The 27431-nt window shown below is 35.5% G+C and overlaps 1 protein-coding gene and 1 pseudogene across 1 annotated transcript; both read left to right on the forward strand.

Annotated features, from left to right (window-relative positions):
- Positions 1-3746, forward strand: LOC140135818 (uncharacterized). Its single transcript, XM_072157446.1, has 4 exons — positions 1-239; positions 689-982; positions 2024-2350; positions 3124-3746. The coding sequence occupies exons 1-4, from the start codon at positions 155-157 to the stop codon at positions 3363-3365; spliced, it is 948 nt and encodes a 315-aa protein (XP_072013547.1). The 5' UTR covers positions 1-154; the 3' UTR covers positions 3366-3746.
- Positions 3747-12129: 8383 nt separating this feature from the next.
- Positions 12130-27431, forward strand: LOC140139651 (acid-sensing ion channel 5-like; annotated as a pseudogene).

Consider the following 27431-nt stretch of genomic DNA (forward strand, 5'->3'; position numbering starts at 1 on the left):
ATTTACCTAATTTACATTATTATGTTTGAACCAGCTTCATTTCGGAACAATCAAAGTTCAGTTGATGTAGAGGCAACATGTCCTTTCCCACATGTCTCTCATCAGTTGACGAAGTGTCAATTCGGTGTGGTGAGAAATAGGATTGTTTAATAAAATGAGTTTCACTAAATTATTAACTATGGATGTTTTAGTATTTTTTGTTGGAATATTCGTGATCACGATAAAAGGAACATATATCGGTGAGTGACAAAATGCTTGATTTTTTTTCATTGATACCATTTAGTACCGTAGTGGGAAAAGGTAATCTTAGGTGGGCGGAATTGATTTTGTGTATATGTTTCAAAAGAAGGCGATCAAAATCATGTTAAACATGACATATTTGAGAAATCGTGAAATTTTGAGAAAAGTAAAAAGCAATGGGGATAGGTTACTAGTGGGAAGTAATTAATTATTCATTTAATTAATCAATTAATTACTGATTTATTTATTTATTTATTTATTTATTTATTTGTTTGTTTGTTTGTTTGTTTGTTTGTTTGTTTGTTTGTTTGTTTGTTTGTTTGTTTGTTTGTTTGTTTGTTTGTTTATTTATTTATTTATTTATTTATTTATTTATTTATTTATTTATTTATTTATTTATTTATTTATTTATTTATTTATTTATTTATTTATTTACACATTCCTCCAGAAAACTATCGGTACCTTGGCTGTTATATTGAATCTCCATCTAACAGAGCTGTACCGGACAACCAGCTTATAGATGGACAAACATTAACAATCACGTCATGCATTTCACATTGCCAATCTTATGGATCGCGATATGCAGGTTTGCAAAAAGGAAACAAGTGTTTTTGTGGTAGTGACGGTGTGTCCTATGATATGCACGGGCAAGCTTCAGAATCAGATTGTAATGATGAGTGTACAGGGGATTCATCGCAGACTTGTGGAGGAATCAATCGCAATTCCGTGTTTGATATATGGGGTAAGTCAACACGATAAAGGGGACGATGGCGCAGCGGTACGGGCTCTGCCTTGCAATCTAATCGGTGGACCCGGGTCGGTGGATTGCGAGTTCGAGCCCGGCGGTGCCATCGTGTTGTACTCTTGGGCAAGGCGCTTTACCTTACTTGCCTCTCTCTACCCAGGGGTGAAATGGGGAGCTGTTAGGAATATTGTCCATTGAACGTTGCCAAAGGTATGAGCATGCCATGGGCATTGTATGGCATCTGACATATTCTTACGACAGGGGAATAAATGTAAAGCGCTTTGATACATGTGCACATGTTACAGCAATAATGTGTGATATTCATAAAGAACAGATTCCTATTTAAAAGTTTGTTTTCACTGATCACATAATCCCCTTTTAATTTGGAGCTAAACAAATTAGGTATAACGAAGAAAATTGCGATTTCATTCCAGCGCCTACAATGCGTGTACTACGCTCGCCGATAGTATTATAAGTAATACTGTACGGAGCACCGCGCTCGACGTGTCTACACATAAGCTGACATCCACGGGACATGTTAGCAAGCATTTGATCGGTGAACTCTGAATAAAACCGGTCATCCCCAGTTTTAATATATAAAGTTAAATTTTACTGTTATTAAAGCACTTCAGTCTTTTACGTGGTATTTTAGTACACCACTGGGCATTATAATTATGTAAAAAGTAGAAATGCGAGTAAAATTGAGAGCGTCAATTGCCTAAGTGATTTTTTTGTAATTTTGAGAACAAAGTACATAATTTGGTTCAAGCATACATTTACCAATCTTTGCACAAAAGCAAATGATAATGAGGGAATAATCAGAAATAATTAGGGTGATTACGTAATTGGTGCATGCTTGAACCATCTTTTATACATACTTTGTTCTAAAAATTACAAACATGACTTTTATTATCGTATCGTATTATCGTAGTAGGGTGAGGATATTCTAAACCAATGGGGTCACCCTTAAGTACATTGTTTTGATTTTTGCACTGACAATCTGTGTACAGTTATCAATTTCTATGTAACTTCCTACAGATCAACTGACTACTAGTTCTTCACCGGCAGGATCGTCAACACAGGCAATATCTACAACAGAATATGTGTCTACTACCGCATCTACAACAGAACAACAAACTCCAACTATGACAACATTAGCTATTCAACAGGCTTCAACAACTACGGACCAACTGACTACTAGTTCTTCACCGGCGGGATCATCGACACAAGAAATATCTACAACAGAATATACTTCTACCACCGCATCTACAACAGAACAACAAACTCCAACCATTCAACAGGCTTCAACAACTCATACTACAACAGAGCTTCTTACTACAAGTAATAACAATGGAGAATTTAAGCGTAAGTGTCTAAGGAGTGCAGAATTTAGCCTATCCCAGAAGGCAGTGTATATTTAGAAAAGTTGTTATGTTATGGTCATAATTATCATATTAATAGTTATTGGGTTTTATGTTTTAAAATTAAATTAATTAATTAATTAATTAATTAATTAATTAATTAATTAATTAATTAATTAATTAATTAATTAACTTTATTTTTATTTGTTTATTTATTTATATATTTATTTATTAAACTCGATCCTCGCCACTAGATGCTGTCATAGCTCAGTGGTAGAGCGCGGTGACTAGTAAAACCGAGGTCGTTGGTTCGAGTCCTCCTGTCAGCAAAGTTCATTTTTGTGATTTTCATGCTACGCTTCGATTTGTTCAAATTTCTTTCGTCTATGTATTTATTTATATATATTTATTTATTTATTTATTTATTTATTTATTTATTTATTTATTTATTTATTTATTTATTTATTTATTTATATATTATATTATTTATTTATTTATTTATTTATTTATTTATTTATTTATTTATTTATTTATTTATTTATTTATTTATTTATATATTTATTTATTTATTTATTTATTTATTTATTTATTTATTTATAAACAAAAGTAATGCAAAAATGAAATTTTTATGCAACTGGCAGTTTCATCCATGATGGAATCATCAGGCATACTGATCTTAAAACTACATTACAAGCACACACATATATAAATACAATCGTTATACACTTGACAATTTATTTATTTATTTATTTATTTATTTTCTTCTCTCATTTACAGGTCATGCAGGGTTCATCAAGTTTGCTGAAAGACAGTGTGTTGGTATGATTGACACAGTAATTCAAATCAGGACAGCACGATCAAAACGGGACTGTGCAAGATTTTGCTTAAGAAATACAACGTGTAATAGCTTTGATTTTGTTACACAGGACGATAGCACTTACGTTTGTCGTCTACAAGAGAGTACAGCGGATGCTGCGTTACTGAATGAGGAAGGATGTGACTTTTATGTAGAATCATAGGCGTAGATCGGAGGGGGGCGGGGTGTTGGGATGATCGATAAATCCCCTCCCCAATAATTTGATAGGGAATGGTAAAGACAATCATCCCTCAATTTTGACGCCTGCATGTGGGCTTCTGACCAAATTACTCTGATATTTGGTCATTTTAGCCTAAAAAGTACCATTTTTGGGTGCTTCACTCAAATTCATTCCACTTTTGGACCATATTTCACCAGTGTAGCGTCAATATGGCGAAATGTTTCGAGCGCTTTGGGTGCATTTGTACCGTAAACTGATTATGTCAATATTTTGCATCCCCACCGACCCCAAGGTAAAAATGAAACCCAAGCCACCGTATAAAATCACACATTTTATAGCCGTCTTTAGCTGGATCTGGAATTTGGGATGCTATTAAGGGATACTACACCCTGCCCAATTTTGTGCCTATTTTTGCATTTTTCTCAAAAATTATAGCGCATTGGTGACAAGTAAGATATGTATATTATAGGGCAAGGACTACAACTACTGCACTGAAAATTCAGCAACTCAAGGTAAGTAGTTATTGATTTATTGATCAAATATTGGTTTTCCCTCATTTTTGACTGTAACTTTACAACTGCTGTCTGTGCTGAAATAAAATTTCCAGTGCAGTAGTTGTAGTCCTTGCCCCTATAATATACATATCTTACTTGTCAACAATGCTCTATAATTTTTGAGAAAAATGCAAAAATAGACACAAAATTGGGCAGGGGTGTTGTACCCCCTTAAGCTTATAAATGTATTTATTTACGATTTAGTGGTCGTTCCATGCTAAAAGAAGCTTGTAGCTGAAAAGGATTTGTTGGTCAACAAGAATAGCATTATATGTAATATTTAAACGGAATCGTAAAATCCAAAAATGCAAATAATTTGAGGTACCACAAGGGTTCAGTTTAGGACCTATGTTCAGAATGAATGTGTCTTTTGGATATCTTTTAAATTGAAGGAGCGTGATCCAGTCGCTATGGTAACGCACCGGGTCACCAATATGACGCCATGTCTACGATGGCGAATAGACTAATGCGGCCTGTACACCACATTTCGCCATACTGCATTCTAGAAACGCTTGCTGTTAGAATAAGAAAAATGTTAATGCTAAATTATTGCACATTCTAGGGAAGAGTGGTTACCGTTTTGAAATAACCGAGTGAGAGGGTTTTCAAGAAAATATTTTTCCTGTCAAAACTGAAGCATCCTCTGCATAAAAGAAAATATGAATATTAACTGCACATCATATATAACGATTCCTGATACCCAATTGTGGCACATTTGATATCGTTTATGAGACAGAGAATTTTATTTCAATTTTATATACGCCAAAATATTTTTTTAATTGAGCAAGAATAAGGATAGAAAAAACGTTGAAAATTCTATGTATAAATAACATTAGACCCGGCAAAAGATTACTGTTTCGTTTTCATGGTAATCTAATCTTTTATTTCCTGAAAAAACATTTGGGGTCTAAAATGGATTTTATATGTAATTGATAAAAACATCGAACGTGTATACAAGAAAAATGGTAGGTTCCTCAATAGTATTTTACTGACCATGGAAATGTACTGACACCGTGCAAGCACATGTCAAAATCGATATAATGTATTGTCCATATAGACGCGCATTTATCATGTTTATTGTCGGATTAACAACAATTGATCGCTATTAATACACATCAATGTTTTTAGGCAAATAAAACTCCAAAATATGGTACGTTTTCTGCTTTTGCTTGTCACGTGGTAGGCCTATATTGAAGTTGCGATTATATCTTCAAATAAGTTTCAAATGGATTCCATAAAGACAAATGGCCGAGTGGTCTAAGGCGCTAGGCTCATAGAGCATATCCGAAGCCGTGGTGCGCCGTGAGTTCGAACCCCGCCTCTGCCAAACTTTAAAAGAAGTAAAATGTAAATGAAACTTTTTTTAAATTTCATATTGGGGAAATGTGACTGGGAGAATTTATGTATGGCGTGGAGTGGTGTGCCTGTACACGATCAATTTGATTGATCAATATCAAAGACCCTATAAGAGTGGATAAAAAATCTGCCACTGTGCACTATACATACGAACATTAATATTGATTTTATTGTTCAACCGTCAATAAAATCAAACTAGAATATATATATGATTATATTGAAGAGAAATTTTATTTTGTACCCAGTCCCGTATCTCCAATATTGATCAATCAAATTTAAAGTGCATGTGCCGCATAAGAGTTAGCTCATAAGGCCAACACAAATTTGTTTTCTTAACCTCCACCGACCGACCAAAAAATCAGGGTCGGCCCCCTTTTTTTTACTTTATAATTTTAATAATTTTATTACTTTTTTTCTGTGTCTAAATTTCATTTCAAAGCTAAATTTGACCAACAGCATTTTTCTTTGGAAGAAAATCATTATTGTAAACTCATTATACAGACTTGACATTTAGTATGGAATATTTTTTCGAAAAAATATCAAGACTGGTCTGGAAGGGGTCTGCATAAACCGCACGGGCTAAATATTAATTAGGGTATGTCGGGAGCTGGTGTAAAATAATTGTTTGATAGAAAATGTGCTTTCCATGAGTTTGAATTATGGTTCTCATAATGTAGCGAATCTGCCTAAAATGGCGGATTTAAGGAGGCTGAATTTGAGCTTTGTGGGGAACACAATTTCGGACTTTATGCAACACTGTTCTGTTATTATCAAATTTGTAAGGGTTTGAAGTGATATTTCTTAAACTTCGACGGCAATTGGCATTTATCACAGCTGAAATATACTTTCAATGTACCAATTTTTTGAACATGGGAGGAGCTTAAAATATGGCTTTTAAAAGTGGTACGTTCTCTGAAAGTTTGAATGGCCCCCCTGAGGTTAAATGTTATAAACTTACGGTACAAAACTACTGCGCGGATTCTTGGTTGTCCAATAAACTCACGCTGTTTCTTTGTGTACAGTAAGTTTATAACATTTGGCCCCAGGGGGCCATTCAACATTTCTGAGTGCGTTCCACTTTTCAGAGCCAAATTTTTAAAGCTCCTCCCACTTTCAAAACTGGTAGATTACAAGTGTATTTCAGTTCTGACGAACACTTATTGGCAATGAGGTTCAGTAAATATCACCTCAAACTTCAATAAATTTGATAATATCAGAATAATGTTGCTCAAATTCAGAAATTTTAACCCCCACAAAAATCAAATTCAGCCTCCCCAAATCCGCCATTTTAGGCAGATTCGCTACATTATGAGAACCATAATGTAAAATATGACAAGCACATTTTCTATCAAACAATTATTTTACACCATCTCCCGACACACCCTAATTAATATTTAGCCCGTGCGGTTCATGAAGACCACTTCCAGACCAGTCTTGATATTTTTCGAAATAATATTCCATACTAAATGTCAAGTCTGTAACATTTATAACGGTCTATTCCTGCATTAATGTTTTCAATAAACGTGGCGTCTTATGCCTGTGAGTACATAAACTGGCCTCAAAAAGAAACTTTTAATTTTTCACAAGGTCATATCTTAAAATCCTGTCTATAAAAATGAACAAAAATTACACACAGGATTACTTCAATACTCTACTCTAAACACATGTCAGTAGCCAAGCAGTTGTCCAACTGACACGACATGGAACACCTTCCTGGACCACATTCACAGCCCAACAGATTTTCTTTTGTTGGGTTCCAATTATTCGCCTGTGAATGTGGTCCAGGAAGCTGTTCCGTGTCAGTGCATTTACTGTTGTGTCAGTTGGAAAACTGCTTGGTTACCGACACGTGTTTTATAGAGTAGAGTATTGAAGTAATCCTGTGTGTAATTTTTGTTCATGTACATGCGAATAATTGGAACCCAGCAAAAGAAATCTGTTGGGCTGTGAATGTGGTCCAAGAAGGTGTTCCATGTCAGTACATTTTGCTGTTGTGTCAGTTGGACAACTGTTTAGTTATTGACCAGTGTTTAGAGTAGAGTATTGAAGTAATCCTGTGTGCAATTTTTGTTCATTTTTATGGATAGGATTTTAAGATATGACCTTGTGAAAAGTTTCTTTTTGAGGCCAGTTTAGTATGCAGTCGTACTAATTGAATCCACGGTATACGTGTATCTTGCATATTGAAGGTATGAAGTGAAGTATTGATGTATTTTTCCACATCACCAATGTTCATTGCATACATACCTTTTACAGTAGTTTTTTTCCGACAGACCGACCAACCCTAAAAATCCCACTGGAGGGCAAGCAAGCAATTTGTGTGACCTAATTTGACTATTTTATGTTATTGTTGATATTTGGCTATGAAAAAGATTTGAGAATGTGTTTTCCAAAAATTAGGCTTGATTGCCACATAGGAAAAAAGCCATAAAAAGCATGTTTTTGGCCCTTTCCAAAAAGTGACCAGATATTAAAATTTGACTTTCATTCCCAGTTAGACCTAATTAAAGGATTCATTTATCTACGTTTTACTTGGCAAAACAGAATAATATTTTTTTAATAAAAAAAAACCCGATTAGTGTGCTATTGATATTAGCGTGTATCTTAACAGCAATTATTCAGTTTTAATTAGTACAGTACTATATTTATAATTCTTTATACCTTGATTCAACTTACACAGTACGTCCAGTTACTTCTCGAATCTATCAAATGGCTATACCTGAGTATTCATTTGACTCTCTTTGGGAGTAATGAATCACCGACTTCCTAAACGAATCTATTCTCTTGATTCCTTTAAGAGATTCAAATGACTCTTAAACTAGAGTCATGTTAGACTCACGAAGAGATTGGACGACTACATTTAAGGAGTCACTTTGACTCCACGTGCGAATTCAGTAAAATGCCAAAATAAATTAAAATAATGCCGAAGTGCAGCTAACAATACAACATGATCTGGACATTAATTAAATTATGTCATGAATATCTAGTATGAACACTACGAAGGAAGAATACTGTAAATTGGATTGATACTTTATCCTGCCAATGTAATACCAATTATAAGACATGTGATTTCTTTTAGGGTTATGCTCCTTAACACGGGGTTTTACATTTTTGTATGAACACATTGCACTCTAATTCCCGAAATTAAAATGACGCTGTTTAAAGAGGAAATCAATTAACCCTAACCCGCCTGGTGTGATGACGCAATCGCCCTAAGTGATATATAGGCACGGTTTCGCTGGCCAGCGAAGCCCAAGACCCGTGGCAAAGTGTCGCCGACCGAGGGGTCTCGGGTTCGAATCCCACCCAGAGCAAACAACTTCTTTCTTTCTTTTCTCTCTTTATTCTTTCCTTCTTTCCCTTCCCGTCGCCAAAAAGGCATTAGGGGGTTAGGGTTAATGAATAATGTTCAAATTACGTGTGTTGTTTTTAAACCGTAATATTAAATGCTTTGAAATGGCATGTAAACTCGCATACCACCATTGTGCATTGATGTGACTGACTTTTAATCGATGATCCTTGGCAAAAATACCTCACTCATCCGTGCGAAAGTTCATCATGGAAATACCTCAATAAACCAAACGATCGTGAAAGTGTCCCTTCTCACCTACCCTATTCTATTACCCCCTATCAATTTCGTGCCATATGAAATCGCACGAAATGGCTTAATATGCATGTAAAAAAATTATTTACTCAAGTAAAGTCTTATCTTTGGAACAGTTTTGATAATTTATCACTTCTCTATCCACAAAACACCCTTTTTCCTAATATAACTACCATTAACACATCATAAAATGGTTTAAAATGTTGGAAACCTGCATATTTTAACCATTTTTAGGCAAAATTTTGCCCAAAAATTAGCCCCAAAATGTCCATAAACTTTTAAAATATAGTCCAAAGTAACTCGGATTTCTTTTTATTATATGTAGAAACACGGCAGTGTATTTAAAACTGCATAAAAATGCCACATTGATGTACTCATACACTTCAAAAATGCAAATCAAAATAATTTGTTCATCATATTTGGCTATGAGCTCATTAATTATTCATGAGCTAATTTGCATAAAATTTACATAATTAAATATTAATCTTGTTTTTCTCAAAGCTTAAAGTCCAAGCTTGTCAATGGTATGCCACTTGTTGGTTTTTACCCAACCAATAACACTGCAATGTAGTAGTTAATATGATACCTCCACACCACTCAAATATACCATTTTTGTGGGGGTAATCGAATAGGGTTAAAGTTGACTGGTTGTTAGCAATCCACGTAGTCTCCTTTACTGGTTTCTGCCTTTCCTAATCACCTAACACTTATCGATAACCATATACAGTATTAGACTCGCTACCAGTCCTATACACGACTTGCCTATGTTATTTAGATTCAGATTTCAGATTCAGATTCAGATTGAATTTATTTCAAATTCTTAGCCCGTAGGCCAAATTACATGAAATATTACATTTGCATTGTTAACATTAAAAGACGTAAAAAACATATAAAATTTTAAATAAAATCACAATAAAATTGCTCAAAGAAATGAATTGCACTTGCTGAGGCAAAATCTCACCATCATACAGCTCATACCCACCTACATCTCCACACACACCTTACGTACACCCACGCCCAAACTATCAGCCCTCCACAAACATACCCCCACACTTACCACAGAGGCACTAACAAAAATAACATTAACAAAATATTGCACATAAATTGGACCAGCCAAATTATATATAAGGCAGTAAAACACACCAGCTGAATATGAACATGCTGAGATGCACTAATTTAGTAGATGAGTAAGATAGGGTATTAAGCTGTTCCCATATCTTTTTGTTTTGGTTCTAGGGACCTGATACCTGTTGCACTGTCAAAGGGTCATACCGTAAATTTTCGTCTACAAGCTAATAGAGTGCTTTTGATGCAAGCTAACTTAATCCGGGCGCCATTCTTGGACAAAATTATAACATTATGGAGTTTAAGCAAATAAATTACCGCTAAAAGCATAAACAAAAAGTTCTATTGTAAAACCATCTATTGTATTGTCATATTTACGGCTACCTTGTTTAAATTAAAGCTTTCATCAGAAACACTCTATATGCTTTTAGACGAGGTTTTACGGTATTGTGGGTCCTCATAATTATTGTGTGGAAATCACTCTGAGTAACTATCAGATTCACATTTTTGAGCAAACGGTGTACAGAGATGTAATCGCCTATCATTCAAAGTTTGGAGTTCCAACTGATCAAGGTAAGGCCAAAATTTTTTTTTGAATGATGATTTTTACAGATTTGTTCAAAAACTCAATGTTTTTCACTTAAAATTAATATTTTATTGAAAGACTAGTCTTTACTTGATGTCTAACAGGTATCCAGAAATCAAAATTGACAAATGTCCCTAATTGAAGAAGCATTATTTAATATTTGAGGGATTTTTAAAAACTGAAGGTTAAAAAAAAAAAAAAAAAAAAAAAAAAAAAAGAAAACGACCGTCCGACCCAAATTTCCCATTTTCCCACTTGAGGGCAACACAACAATATTTTTTTTGCCTAATCTGTGTAGGATGAGTAATTATATAGCACCAAGGATAATGCGGCAAGTCTTCTTTTGGATGCGCTCTAATTGATGTGCTTAGTCGTTGTTGATACTACCATGTCAGACAGGGGCTACATATTCGCATGTTGGGCGAACATAACCAAAATAAACAGAAACTAGGTCACCAGTTGGAACACCAAAGCGTTTGAGACGTAAGAGCATGTACAACCTTCGACTGCTTTTTGATACCATATTGTTAACCTGTGACTGCCAGCCAAGATTTGATTGTCAGCCCCAGGAGCTTAGTTTCAGACACCACCTCAACCTCAATCCCAGAAATGTGAAGACCAGGACGGACAGGAGGTTCCTTCATGAAACAAACCTGCATCACCTTGCACTTACTCGGATTGAGCTCGAGATGATGGCCCTTTGCCCAAGCATCCTTAACATCAGATACAATCTGGGTGACTTGGTTAGCAGGACGAACTTCTCCAAGGTTGAGATCATCGACATACTTAAAGCTTTTAGTTAGAGACTCCTCAGAAGCATTGTTGATTACACCAAGAAATGTGATGGGGCCAAGCCTAGTGCCCTGTGGGATACCACATGAGAGAGTTTCTATTCTGACAGGACAGAGTGGTACTGCACTCGTTGACGACGAGCTGTGAGAAAGTTTATAATCCACGGCAGTAACTCGCTTCTGACACCAAGCTCGTAGAGTCTCAGGATAGCTTAAGTATGGTCGAGGCAATCAAATGCCTTGGAGAAGTCCGTCACAACTAGGGTTCCTACAGTCCCACCTTTGTCAGTACCTTTGAAAAAAAACATCAATAATTTCAATTAGACAATGAGAAGTAGACGCCCTTTGATACTAGTTCAAGTTCAAGTTTATTTGTTTTCATCTCAATTCACAATAAAATTATACAAATGGAAATTAAAGATAAGGAAAACATAATGATATAACTTATAGAAACGCAGTAAGAACATGAAAAGTGAAGAGATGTGGATGCCGCAAAACGCAGAGCGTGAAACTTGTGGCACCCAATCTGAACAAGATGGAAATTTAACTTACGCTACAACATTAATATGTACAACGAATGTATCATGTGGCCGAAATAAGAATAAATGAAAATTAATTGAACGGAATCAATAAATCAGATAATAATACTTGAAAGTACAACAATAAAAAAAAAATAAATAACATATTTTGACACAAGGCTGAATGAAACGAGAAGCGTATGATTCCCTTACTTGAAAGATAATTAGGACAAGATCGGAATCAGACATTGTGCCAAATAAATTAATGGGGCATGGACAGGCTGAACAGTACAAGACAGGACAGGACAGGACAGGACAGACCCAAGTAAGACGGGCAGTTTGAAAATACCCTAAAACGGAAGTTTAATCAGTTGTGGTATAAGAATCGATTAAATAATCTTTAAGTCTATGTTTGAAAATAGCCAATGTTGGAGACTGTTTCAATGATTGATCAAGGGAGTTCCAGAGCAGGGCACCCTGGATCCGAAGGATATTTTCAGCCAGCCTGGTATTGGTAAGGGTTACGTGAAGGTCATTCGAGAAACGGGTGTCATGGGTGTGGATGTCTTTGTTGGTTATAAAATAGTTTGTGTCAGTAGTATGAGATGGTAGTAGGTCATGAAGGTAGTTGAACATAAATTGGGCAGTTTGGAAAATGTAAAGGTCATGGATTTTAGCGTCCGGATAGACTTGAATAAGGGGTCGGTGTGGGCGAGCCAAACGGAATAGGTACATGTTCTGATAATTTTCTTCTGCATTAAGAAAAGTGTATGGAGATGGGAATTGTTTTTGTCAGCCCAGATCATGGCACAGTAATTAAGATAGGGGAAAACAAGGGTATTATAAAGAGTGATCAATAAATCAGAGGGGAGAAATGGTCTAACCTTCCTAATGATACCATTGTATTTCGAGACAATTTTTGTAACATGGGATGTGTGTGATTTCCACGACAGGTCGTCGTCTATTAGAATGCCAAGAAATTTAGTTACATTAACTTGTTCAATTAGCTTATCGTCAATGCAAATTTTAATAGTTGACGGGGAAAGGGGGTATGTTTATTTTTAAATAACATGAAATTGGTTTTTTTGATATTTAGAGAAAGTTTGTTTAGTTTAAACCAGTCAGATATAACATTAAGTTCTTTGTTCAACTTTGACTCCAGTAATTTTTGGTCTTTATCCGAATAAATTATATTAGTATCATCTGCAAACATGATAAAAAGGAGATTAGGGGCGCATTTAGGGAGGTCATTTATATACAATAAAAAGAGTAGGGGGCCTAAGATCGAACCTTGGGGAACCCCGCACTCAATTGGTAAGGTGGAAGAGCGATGTTGATTAAAAACGACAAACTGCTTCCTATCATTGAGGTAATTTTGAATCCAAAGATTGGCAATGCTCCTAATACCATAATTATCAAGCTTGTTAATGAGAATTTGGTGATTTAACGTGTCGAATGCTTTACTTAAGTCTAAGAAAATTCCTACCGTGCAAAGCTTTTTGTCGAGGGATGTGACAATTTTATCGTATAATTTATTAATGGCCATATAAGTTGAAAGTTTTGGTCTAAAACCAAATTGGTCACTGGTAAGAATGTCATGTTTCTCGACAAAGTTAATGATCCTTTTGTAAATCAATTTCTCAAGAATTTTTGACAACGCAGGTAGAATGGAGATTGGCCTATAGTTATTAAATATATATTTGTCGCCGGATTTAAAAATAGGGATTACTTTGGCAGTTTTAAAAATTGATGGAACAATGCCAGTGGACATGGAGTTATTGAAAATATGAACAATAGGACCGACAATTTTAGGCATGATTTGTTTGAGGAGGCTTGAACTTATACCGTCGACGCCACAACTGTTGCTTGATTTGAGAGATGAAGAAATATCTAGCACTTCCTCCTCCGTGGTGGGAGATAGGAAGATACTATGATTAAGTGAATTAAGTGAAATACTTCCATATTGGCTGCGGTCAATTGCACTAGAAATATCATCAAGCACCCACTTTGCAACAAACCCCTCACATAGTTTTGCCAAAAGGGAAGTCAATGCAATTTGCCTTAGTTTTGAAATTGTTGCAGGGGTTTCCTTTGGAATGGAGGCATTTATGGCATCTTTCTAAACTTGGGGACAATATATCTGCTACTGATGCTAAACTCACAGGCAAACTCTCTAATTAACCTCCAGGAAGACCATAGGTCCTGCTGCTTTTTTAACATTCATTTTTTCAGAGCATTGTACATATCCCATACCTGGATCTGAGGTGGCAGTCTTGCAGGTTGAAAGGCAGGCAGCGCCTGTGGGTTAATTGGAGGTCTACGTTGTGAGACTGAGGCAAAATTATCATTTATAGCCCTTGCAACTGCTTTTTCAACTTTTTGCTGAACACCAGGGACTGAGATGATTGGCCTTTTCTGACATTTGTTGGTTATTAGTTGGATTCCCTTATGCCAGCCTGATGGGTTACTTGACTTGAGGTTCTGAATGCGATCTCTGTAGTAACATAGCTTTGCTTGATCGATGACACGACTAACCTTATTGCGTAGAAAGTGTCAGAGAAACATTTTCTTCTCTGCAAAACCTACATGACGTTTCCTGATTAGGTTCTTAATCTCAGGAGTGACCCAAGGTGTGATCCAAATTTTGCATATTTTAACATATTCCTAATGTTTTCCTATAGAAACGTTGGCCAAAATATATGTGTCAAATATCGCGTTTTATCCCCTCCCCTCCAACTTTTGACCTGCCAAAAATGCTTGCTACCCCCCTTTTGCCAAAAAATTTTGCCCCCTATATATAATTCACCAGCCCGGGGGTAGGCCCTTCACATAATTATTGCACCACCCCTAATCATTTATCATCGTCATCATCCAATGTTCATCATTCGTGTAGAAAATAATGACCTTGTTGAAAATATTCCTGTAGACCTCCTCGTGGAAGTGTAAATTTCTAGTTGTATTCGGCGTCAAAACAGGCGAAATCAGTACCGCAGCGTTAGGAAATACATGGAAGTACGAGATGGTAAAAACGTCACCTAATTAATTATTCATATATCATCGGCAGAATGCTACACTATCGTAAGTGCAGTTTGGACACATTTTCAGGAGTAGTATATGTTTTGCGTAGCCGTTTATTTCCATGTATCCATAAAATGACATGGGAATGTAAAGTAATTAAATTTTAATAATATAAACTATATAAATGGTGCTAAAGTTCATAAATCAATGAATTATTTACTGATTTAGATGTCGTAGGTGCCATATACGATAGTGTTGCACGCAAATATAAATGAGTGTACAGTGCAACACTATCGCATGTGCCACATACGATAATGTAGCATTGACTGCTAAATTAGGACACTATCTGTCATTTTAGGTTACTTAACAAATGTGACTTTATTTCGGCACAAAATATTTACAATAGCAAGACACCTTTTGCCCAAATGTTATCACTCAAGATTTATAACTGAATCTAAAGGATAAAAACACCGGATGTGTGGTCTCTATTACCAGTCATGGGAACTATGAACTTAGCCAGCTTGCTGACAAATCCTACATTTCTTGTCCATTTTTCTCACTTCTTCACAAAAGGCAATTTAAAGCCTTAATGTACGATCTTTTTTTAATATTTAGTCTTTTTTTCTTCCAAAATGATAAAATAGTTAATATGCGATCATTATGAAAGTCCCAATACATTTGGACGAGAAAAACATCATGGGAATTTGCAAAGAAACAACATCATAAACCTCTATCACTTTGGATTATGACGCCGAGTGCGGCCTCAGAGTTAGTCGCCTATGAAGCCAGTTTGGTTACACTCCCTCCACATGTGTGGAGGAGCGTAACCAAACTGGCTTCGTAGGAGACTAAGATTTGAGATCGTTCCGACATTATTATCATAATCTGAATATTATGATAATATGTCGGACCAACAGAAAATCATCCCGTTTTACTACAAATAGGGCGAATTTGACAGTTTGCTCATAGATGTAAGTCGGGACATGTGCAAGTATTACAAATATGCCAAAAAAATCGGTTTTGAAAAAAAAAGAGGTATATTCTGAAAAAAAAAAGATCGTACATTGATCGTAATTGTTGAAGGTCTGGAGAATCCTGTTAGTTTGTCTGACTCCAAAAGTGCAGTGGCGCCATGACGTCACTGCATAAAACAATTATTGTTTTACTTAAAAGGTTTCAATAATTATATAACTGGTAATTGCAGACTGAAATGTCATTAAGGCTGGTATGAGCCATCCCTGTACAAATTAGTTATTATACATTATATGTTATGTCTTTTTGCATAGCAATTGCGTAGTTCAGTGACCTGTATTTCACAACCATAGTATAGACATTGACCTCATATTACTGGGTATGAGTTTTAATACCCAACATATTCAAATGTCATTCTGTAATTATACAAGGATAATTACTCACTATTCCAGAAAAATACAGAACTTTTTTTTTGGATTAAAAAATATCATCCGGTTTTGCCAAATGAAACATAGGTTAATCCTAATCCTTTAGGTAGTCTTAAATGGCAATAAAAGTCAAATTTTAATGTTTAGTCAATTTTTGGAAATAAGGGCCAAAAACATGCATTTTTAGAGTGTTTTTCGACCTTTTTTTGTATTCTGTGAAAATCAGGCCAAAAGACTTGAACAAAGACTAATTTCAAGTTCAGAGTGGGCTGACATTCAAATTTTAGACGTCTCTTGGACAAATTAAAATTGGTTATCGCTATAAAGTGTGTCATAAAAACAAAACGGTAAATGCTAATTCCATGATTTGTTCACACAAGATCACTAATGGAAATTTTATTTATAAAATGTTTTAAATCCTAAAAGGTTTAACTCGGTTCTTAAATAAAAATGGATTCTTTTCTCTATTGCACTTTTTTACTCACCCTGTAGATGGACATCTACAGTATTTCAACAGATAATTTCGAGCTGATCTTTCGCAGATAGAACAAACATCGTGATCGCTATGCTGTGAGTAGATTTTCCTTGTCATCATTGATTGAATAAGCTGGAGCTCAATATGTTCATCCTTCTTATTTACATTCTTCCCATTTACAGCTTTACTGTTTCTTCTTTGCTTGCTTCTCTCTTACCATCCTCCCGTTTTCTTCGCTTATATTTATTTTACTATTCTTCCTATTTCACAGATCCAAGAGGATATCAGTGGGGCACTCCCCCAATATTGCTGTAATAGATACTACGTTACCAGGTCACTCGCAGGCAAATCAGAATATAGGAAATAATGGGCGAGAACAAAATAAAACAGAACCCGTGAAAAAGAAGACGACCCTATGCGATATTGTAAATGAATACGGTGATACGGCATCTGCCCATGGTTTTCCAATGATTATCATTACTAAACATTGGTGGGTCAAGTTGTTTTGGTTAATCGTTAGTTGCGGCTTGGCAGTACTATTCGGCTTTCAAGGCTATTATTTGTTAATTAACTTCTTCTCGTGGCCTTATAGTACCAACATTGATATCATCAGCAAGTATAATGCTGAATTCCCAGCAGTTACAGTGTGTAATATGAATCGTATGAAGAAATCCGAAATGGTAGGTACACGATTTGATGGAATCCTTGCCGTCGATGACGGGCCGAGCAGTGCCGATAGTGACGGAAGTTACGGCGACAGTAGCACCGGGTCCTCGATCGATTACGACGGACATGGATCCTCAAATAATGAATATATATATCACAATCGGACGACTTTGATTTTGATTCAGCTGCATACGACAGTTTTACCTTCGTTTATGATGACTATTTAAAGTGGGACGTTAAGGGGGAGAACGATTGGGAAGGCTTCTTTGCACAGTCTAAGACCGGTGACTTCAGTGATATTGCTGATATTGCTAACCCAACCAGAGAGGAACTGAAAATGTATGGACATCAAGCTGAAGATTTTATCTTACAATGCACCTTTGACAAGAGAGGATGCAATTACACGTAAGTAAACCGACACGTAATGCGCTATTTCAACCTGGTCTCCAAATTAAACTGCCGTATGTATAGTCAGTTTACCAATGTTCTTAAACTGTTTAAAAGTTTAAGATATGCTTTGAAGATATTTTAACACCACGGAATATTCAAACTCTTTGAGGTATTGGGATGGGTTTTGAAAGTGTCAGCCGTAAAAAAAGCGCTCAAAGAGAGTATAGTTCAAGGTTGGCCTAAACTATTATAAATTAGCTCTTGATAGAGGGCTAGGGTCGTCTGAAGATCGAATGAGAGAAATTATGGTGTATGAAAACTATGGGAGTTTCGGTATTTTGTCCACTTTCTAGAGTGACGAGTAATACGGAGCTATTAGGGCATATCTATTGCAACTCCATTCGAAGAGAATAATTATTACATTACAAGTTGACACTCGTTGGAATTTTTTTATTCGTATTTCTCATGAAAAAAGAGAAATTGTGTTGGTAAAACGCTGCCTCGTACGGTCCTTCCCCCGTTCGAAGCGAAATTGAGACTGAATGTAGGAGACTGATGACGTCACAGTAAATGAAGAGTAAATGTTCACAAAGAGTTACATACACATGAGCCATCGATATGAGTTCTTTTGATATTCAGTCATGTGTATAATGCGCGACCTTGTACCGCGAGAAATCGGCAAGGTTCAACAAAAGGCCATTGAAATTGTTTAATAAATACAATATGGATATACATCACATCAAATTCAAAGCTCGCACGGTAACATTTATCCAAAATATTTTTTTATTTTTTAGTCCAAATATTTCTAATCAAGTTGATATACATATGAATTGTAATATCACAATTTACTATAATATAATAAAGTAGCGGCCAGATTTTATCCATATGTGTAAAAACCATTAAATTTGTAATACTTGATTCAGAGTTTTTTCTCATAACAAAAACAGTATACGTTCTGTGCATTGAGAGTCCATTCTCTCAAAGCTGGCACACTTCATTTCATGACATCACACTAGTTTCTTGGTCAAATCTGTCTCGGTCGAAGGAACTCACCGCTTACAGTTGGTTTTTGTGGAATATCAATTTTAAACGACTTATTTTCTCAAAAAAGGAGTCATTGTCAATGTCCTCATAATATTAGCTTGCCGATGATATAATGTTGTCCGAGCAATATATATATACCCTTTAAAGGAGTATTTAGCGATTCTAGTATCCTCTTTTGATGGTATGTTTGAGTAGATATCCATGAAAAAGTTTATTCTCAAAATTTCAGTTGATTCCGATTTTGTGTCTGCGAGCTATGGGTGCTTATTTGTTACATTTCTCCATGGGCTTCATTTGCTGTAACATCTCTATGTTAACAGAACGTATACCAATTTGAAAATATTTAAGGATGGCCTTAACCCTGGAATTATGGAAACTTTTGGGCCTCATGACTTCTAATTTGTTCGTCTAAAGTATATAAAAGTATACATAATTAGAATGGAAATTACTTTTTTGTGCAGTTTTTAAGAATTAATAAAAATTTCCTCCAAAACGGAGTATTTTTGCCCAAATTTGACCTCACAGATGGATTCATCAAGTCGTTTCCATTTTAAATATACTTAGCTTAGACCAACAATTTAGAAGTTATGAGGCCCAAAAGTGTCCATAATTCCAGGGTGGTAAAGACCATAAGAAAGTGAAATCATTTTCTTCATGGCGGCGCTATTCATGATATCATGTTTCAATAAGAATTTGTTTGCACATAAGCATTATATAACTATAATTACAGTACATAAAGCTACAATCATTGGACAAATAGGTTTGTTACATTTGGTACAGCAATATGTGTATTGAAACTATTATTATTATTATTATTATTATTATTATTATTATTATTATTATTATTATTATTATTATTATTATTATTATTATTATTTCTCAGTGACTTCAGGCAGTTTCAAAACACTCATTACGGGAACTGTTACACCTTCAATCACAGATTCAACAATGAGACTGTGCGTAAAACAAGCAAATCAGGAGCTCAGTTTGGTTCGTAAAGAATTCCCTAAAACAATTTGATGTGATCAATTGTATATTGTCGAATATCATTCAACTATACACTTATTGTACATTATTATTTTGCCGATGGCGATGTTGCCGATTGAAATGAAATCACGAGTTAGATAGACAGGCTTTATAGAAAACGTGTATTCGGCACTATGCAATAATCACAATGATGAGTAATGTATGGTCGCTACTCGCGTTCGGCGAATCGCATAAAGCACTTCACGAGTTAGATAGACACGGTTTATAGAAAACGTGTATTCGGCATTATGCAATAATCACAATGATGAGTAATGTATGGTCGCTACTCGCGCTCGGCGAATCGCATAAAGCACTTCACGAGTTAGATAGACTTTTAGTCGGCGTCATGCAAAAATCCCAACGATGAAGAATGTAAAAAATGTGATCGTTATCTTGCACTTCTTAAAGAAAATCTCAACTTTTCAGATTCGATTCTCTTATAATTATAACCCCTTGCGCGTGTTTGCCCTTTTCAAAAAGTGTATTTATCTTATTTATTCTCCGCATTTTAGTATGGTCTGCAGTAGTCCAAATATCCCTACTTTGAGAGCCCTTCCAAATGTCAAAATTCCTGTTGTTTGTCACACTCACAAAAATAATAGTTGATTAGGAAAATACATGTTGATAATATCTGATCACGCATCTTGCTTTTCTCAGGGCTCCACCTAACACTGAATATAGAACAGCCGGAGTACGTAGGTATATTTTCACACGAATCGGGGGTGCGAGTCTCAATTCACTCCGCTGATGTACAACCATCTCCGCAAGACATTGGAATTACTGCACCTACTGGCATGGCAACGTCCATCGGAGTACGACAGGTAAGTTTAGGAAGACACCCCTGACGAAACGGGATTTTAAATTAGACAAATAATCACAAATATGCTTGTAATCAAAACTCAAAAAACCGATTAATTTACTGGGTTTTGTCTATTTTTCCAGAGTAAAATTGTGCGTCTTGGTGGTGCATACACGAAGCCGAAATGTACGCCCGATGGTGCCGAAACAGGCTACAACCATCCTGAGTATAACTATTCTTCGTTAGCCTGTAAGAAAGAATGCCTTCAAAGCAAACTCAAAGACAGATGTAATTGCGTTACTGACGTGCTCATAGTAGGCGACAAATGCAGCTACGTGAATACCACTCAACGTATGTTTAATTCATTGGGCTATTCCAGTTGAATTCACACTACCCATGTGGTAGATTTTGGAAATATCTTCCACAGGTGGAGTATGTTTTTCAAATGTCACTGGTCAGGGATGATCATTTTATTATGGCTTCACCTATATCTTCCACAACTAGAGTGAGTTTTTGGAAGTTGCCCAATTTTATATTCGATTCAAACCCTATATTCCCTCTGTGGAAGACTTTAGCTAAATTTTCCACAGGGGTAGTGTGAATTTTAAATGGAATAGCCCATTTAAGGCAACATTTGTTTGTTTTTCAAGTTACTCATGTGATTACTTTGTTCGGAGTATAATTGCCAACAATTATTCGCGTTTCGTTAATACGGCCATCTATAAAGTAACAACTTATATTACCTTCGCGTATATTCACATACAGACAAGCATTACGCAAAGCGCAAATAGCGTGGATGCTGCGGTTTATCTATTGCCATTTTGGTCTTAAACACCAATCCGAGAAGCGTTTACTGTATTTGGCCTTCTATTGACGGAACCACAAATGTACCAGTGGGGGAGATTCAATTTGTTTGTTCAATTCGTGATCGTGTATTGAAAATCACTGTTGTTTTCTGTATAGAACACTAACAAGTTTTTGATGGAACCCCCGACCTTGGGACAACGCAGTTTTACGTCGGGAACACCGCATTAATCCTGTTAATGGCCTAGTCGGATTCCCAGAAAGGCTAATTGCCACTTAGTCTATACTCATATAGTTTAATGTCCATTTAGTGTTTGGTTTAATAACCAGTATGTCTACTAACCATGTAGTCTAATAACGATTTGGTCTGATTAAAACAATTCAAACCATTTAGTCTAATAAACGGTTAGTCTAATGTCCGTTAGGTCCAATACTCGCATAGTCTAGTAACCAGTTAGTCTAATACTATTTCGTCTATTTGCCAATTCGTTAAAAAATACCATTACGTCTACTACTGGTTACGGGCTGTAAATACGTGTAATGTGACGATCGCGTGCATAAACAAACGTACTGCAAGTATCAAATCTTATGCATTATTCCCAGAAATTCTCAGTAGAATTATTATTGTTTATTATTGTTTATTGATATATCCAAATAATGGAGAAGAATACATGTAGCCTGCAGGTATTGTACATAATCGATTGAAGTTTTGGCATGTCCTTCTTTCCCCGGTCTTTTTAAGGTTACTAATAGGCTCATCATGCACCACCTTGGATGCCCACTGGTGCGGGGTATATGCCGATTTTAGTTATCTGCCATTCCTGTTTTTGTCATTTCCACACGGAGTTATGTGTAGATAATACATGTATAGGCCTATATTACACTAGCCTGCCTTTTTATGAAACCCCGACTGAAAGCAGAGGCACGGTGACCCCGGACTATGACCTCACAGTATGTGTAGCAGCGGAATTGCGAATTGGTTAGTAGACACAATTCTTGTTAGACTACTGGTTTACGTGGGTATTTGACCAAATGAATATTAGACTCAATGGTAATAGACCAAATGGGTATATAAATGGTTGTGGGACTATAATTTTTTTTGACCAAATGGTTATCGGACCAAATGGTTAACGGACCAAATGTTTATCTGACCACGTGGTTATAGGACCAAATGATTATTGAACGTAGTGGATATAGTCCTAACAGGTATAGACGAAATGGATGTAGACGAAACGGATATTAGACAAAATGGTATAGACGAATCCAACGAGTCAAATGATGGTCAGAATTCAGTCGGCCATTACTGGGTCCCGTCTGCACCAAACTGGTGCTGTTATTGCCCAATTGGGTGGATTAAATCCGCTTAAAAATAGATGTTTAATTGTATTGCGTTTGTAAACTTTCATCATTCTTTTATCTACATGTAACACGGGTGATGGAATGCAGCTTAATATCCCCGCCAAGGCCACATCATTTCAGGTGGGATAGACCTGAGGGGGGACACATCTATGGCTGCCATTGAGGTGCAGGAATGCGTGAAATTGGATTCGTCTATAGACCAAATGGCACCAATTTGAATGATTCTGTATCAATTTTCAGTGAGGACCAGACTGGTCTTATCTTTCGATTTAGTCATAGTCAGGAGTCATAGTCAGATTTAGTCATAGTCAGATTTAGTCATAGTCAGATTTAGTCATAGTCAGATTTAGTCATAGTCAGATTTAGTCATAGTCAGATTTAGTCACAGTCAGATTTAGTCATAGTCAGATTTAGTCATAGTCAGATTTAGTCATAGTCAGATTTAGTCATAGTCAGATTTAGTCATAGTCAGATTTAGTCACAGTCAGATTTAGTCATAGTCAGATTTAGTCATAGTCAGATTTAGTCATAGTCAGATTTAGTCATAGTCAACTTTATAAAACGTATTGTTTTGAACTGGAAATATGCACGGTTACACCAAATTATACCAGAAATTATAAATATTTTGTATTCCAATATTCTAGAGAAATGCAGACAGTTAACAGAGAGCCTTTATAATGAAGACAACTTTGATGATTGCGAATGCCCGGATGCTTGCAAGTAAGTCTTGTACAGTTTGAGATGTGGAACTGCAAAATAAAAAATATTATACATGTAATATTATTTATTTTTGTTCAACCTCGTAAGAGAAAAGCAAAGACGGGAATGATGATGATGATGATGATGATGATGATGATGATGATGATGATGATGATGATGATGATGATGATATTGTTGATAATGGTGATGACGATAATAATGATAATGATAATTAATTGTTATATTTTACAGTGAAATAATGTATCCAACGTCGGTGTCCGGCGCTCTCTGGCCGTCAGATAAATACCAAGTAAGTATAATCATGCAATTGCTCAGAGGATTATTAAATTCCCATTCAAACATCAGATAAACTAGAGTGCCACAAGGGTCTATTCTTGGTCCTACCGCAACTATTTTCCTCACCATTGCAGATGATTATCTTACATGTTATGTGACAGATGTTGAAATTTTTGAAAAGTTGTTGCAGCCAATCGTAAATTTACGAATATTCTTGTCATATATCCTCAGTATCACTTATAATATTTTGTGCCAAAGTCACTGTTTATGCTGAAACATGTTTTTATTGTTTTTCTTTTTCTTTTCGTTTAACAGCAGCATTTAATTTAGAAGGTATCACAAGAAAACGCGAAAGCAGCAACAACTCTTATAGACGTTGAATCAACAAGGTAAGTTATAGTCTTAGTCAGTGGCTGTGGTTTAGCTGAAAGCGCTGAATTTCATTGGTTCGGGGATGTCGTCTATTAGACGGTAGACGGTCATGACCGCGTCGTCACACTCACGGAACATGTCGCTGATCGAGACGAGGTCTAGCCGTGAGTATTATAATTGTAAGCGTAGTATGTACTAATTTAGTTTTCCAATTTAGAATAAGGGTAGTTTTCATGCCCGTAACTTACCTGGGGAGGTTTGTCGTTGTTTCTTATTTTTCTTTCATTTACCTTAGTTGATTCTCCTCTGTGGCCATCATAGATTACTTAGTATATTCCTATAGCGTTCTACCAGACCATAAGAAAGTGAAATCATTTTCTTCATGGCGGCGCTATTCATGATATCATGTTTCAAGCTCTATTCTAAAAAGCAGCATCAAGCAAACAGCTGTACTGATTTCTATATTAGCAGAAATAGCGAAATAGTGTGTGTGCCACAGTCCTAGGATCAGCTAGTAATACTATTTATATTGTATTATTTTTTCGAGAGACTTTAAAAAGGAAGAGAAAAAATACAGGGTGAGTCAAAAAAAGTGCAATAGAGAAAAGAATCCATTTTTATAAAAGAATCGAGTTGAACATTTTAGGTTTTAAAACATTTTATATATGGTATATCCATCAGTGACCATGTGTTCAAAAATTAAGGAATTAGCTTTTACCGTTTTGTTTTTATGACACATTTTATAGCGCCACCCAATTTTAATGTTTGTCCAAGAGACATCTAAAATTTGAATGTCAGCCCACTCTGTGTAAGGTAGATTTGGAACAACTGCCATTTTCTTAACCTCATTGGCATTGAAATAAAATGTAGCACCCAAATTGTTATTGCCCCTGGTCTTGTTTAAGGAGAAGAAACATTATTTGTTGTTATTTTCATTTTACCTTTACTTTAAAGATGTTTATTCTCTATCAAAAACATACAAATTTGTAGGCGGGTTTTTCAAATGTCAAAATGAAATGCGCGCAAATTGAAGTGGAGTGAATTACAAAATATCCAGTAAGTTGGACATATTGGGATTCAAAAAACTGGAGTTTGAGTCGAGTGAGGTATGAAGGATTAAAGTAATGTTAGAAAGTTTGTTTGAACAAAAAAAAAGAAATTAAAATAACGCAAAAATCAACCTTATTTAAGTTAAAGTCAGTTTCAGATCTAGTGCCTTTACCGTGCACTGTGTGCTCTCATTCAAAGTACATGGTATCTCGTGGACAAATAACGAAATTGGGTATCGCAGCAAAAGGACTCATAAAAATTAAACGGTAATCGCGATTCACTTCATATTTTCGCAGAAGGTGGCCATTGAGTGTGACATTTATTGAATTTTTCAATATTGGGAAAGTTCGACTTGGTTCCTGCATAAATATCAATTCTTTGCTCTATTGCAGTTTTTTTGACTCACCCTGTACTAATACATACTCATTAACGACGGTAACAATGAAATAGCTGCTTCTACTAGTTGCTCTGTAACGTTAATATTATAAAAGATAGTAAAATGAGAATGCTGTTGTAATAATGTTACTAATATAGTTATTTTAAACAAAGGTAACGATGAAATACCTGCTCTGTAACGTTTCCACAGTACTTTCCCGTAAAAAAGCTCTATGACCTCTCTAAAACTACGCTGTTAAGGGCGACGACATTACTCCTCATTATGGTCGTTGAAAATGTTCACGGATTTGATTGTTCATTCTTCTTATTTTTTAGAAAAAACCTTGTGCGATTGAAAATATATTTTGAGGAGCTGAACTACCAATTGATTGAACAACAGAAAAAATGGAGTGTAAGTAAAGTGGATGATGGTGATGATGATGGTTATGATGATGATGATGATGATGATGATGATGATGATGATGATGATGATGATAATGATGCTGCTACTGATTATGATAATGCTGCTGCTGATGCTGCTGCTGCTGCTGCTGCTGATGATGGTGATGATTTCAAAATCTTTGTAATCTATACACTTCATTTCAGGAAAGTGTTTTTTCATTCCGTGGATAATGACCTTATTCGGACCAAACAAGTCCGAATCCGGACTAAAAATGGAAGGAAGTTATAGTTTTGGTCTTATTTCCAATAATTAAAACACAACGAAGCCAACAGATTGTAAAAAACACACAAAGTCAAACTTCAGATTTTTTTATTTTTCTATACTGCGTTTATAAAAATTCCAGGCAATACAAAAATGTACATAGCTTGCATAAATAACAATGCATAATTAGAATGCACGGGCTCTTAAAGGCACAGGAGTTTAGAATGCACAGGCTCTTAGATTAACTGAGTTTTTGATTAGATGGATCGTCCCAGCAAACACAAAAACGTTTTAAAAACAAAAAAAAAAACGTTTTAATAACATTAAAATGTCGGGTTATATAAAGGTCATGATAACGTTTTAAAACGTTTTGTATAAAAACACACTACAACAACATTTTTAAATGTTTGCAAAAAACGTTATTGTAAACTATTTTTGCAAACATTTTTGCCAAATATTGTGTCAATACTTAAATAACATTATGTTAAAATATTTGAACCCAGCAAACACAGAAATGTTCTTAAAATGTTTTTTTTTCAAAACCTATTAATAACATTTAAATGTCGGGTTATATAAAAGTCATGAAAACGTTTTTAAAACGTTATTGAAAATATTTTGGGCAAACATTTTTCGCAAAATATTTTTTCAACTCCAAAATAACATTTTGTTTAGAATGTTTTGTATCAAGTTTTCAAGAATGTTTTTAGAATGTTATTATACCCTTTATATAACCCGACATTTAAACGTTTTCTGTAAAACATTTTTGTTTGCTGAGCACTAGATTATCAAAACATGTTTTTTAAGGTAATGAAAACGTTTTATACTCTTAATATACCCTTTATATAACCCGACATTTAAACGTTTTCTGACAACCTTTTATAGCCTTTTGCGAATGATGTCGAAAACGTTTTGTGTTTGCTGGGGTGTCACTTTGTTTTCATTTCCTATTTCAGATTGAGAGTATCAGCGGTGCTGTGGGTGGTTTGATGGGCCTATACCTTGGCATCTCAGCTGTCTCAATTCTGGAAATCTTCATATTTCTGCTCAAAGTTCTGATATACATTTTATCTTGTGGTCGACCAAACTCTATGTACCCTGAGCCGCGTGTGTAGTACCCAACCAGCCCTCCCTAATAT

This window comes from Amphiura filiformis, chromosome 2 (genome assembly GCF_039555335.1).
Source record: "Amphiura filiformis chromosome 2, Afil_fr2py, whole genome shotgun sequence".
NCBI classification, from domain to species: Eukaryota; Metazoa; Echinodermata; class Ophiuroidea; order Amphilepidida; family Amphiuridae; genus Amphiura; species Amphiura filiformis.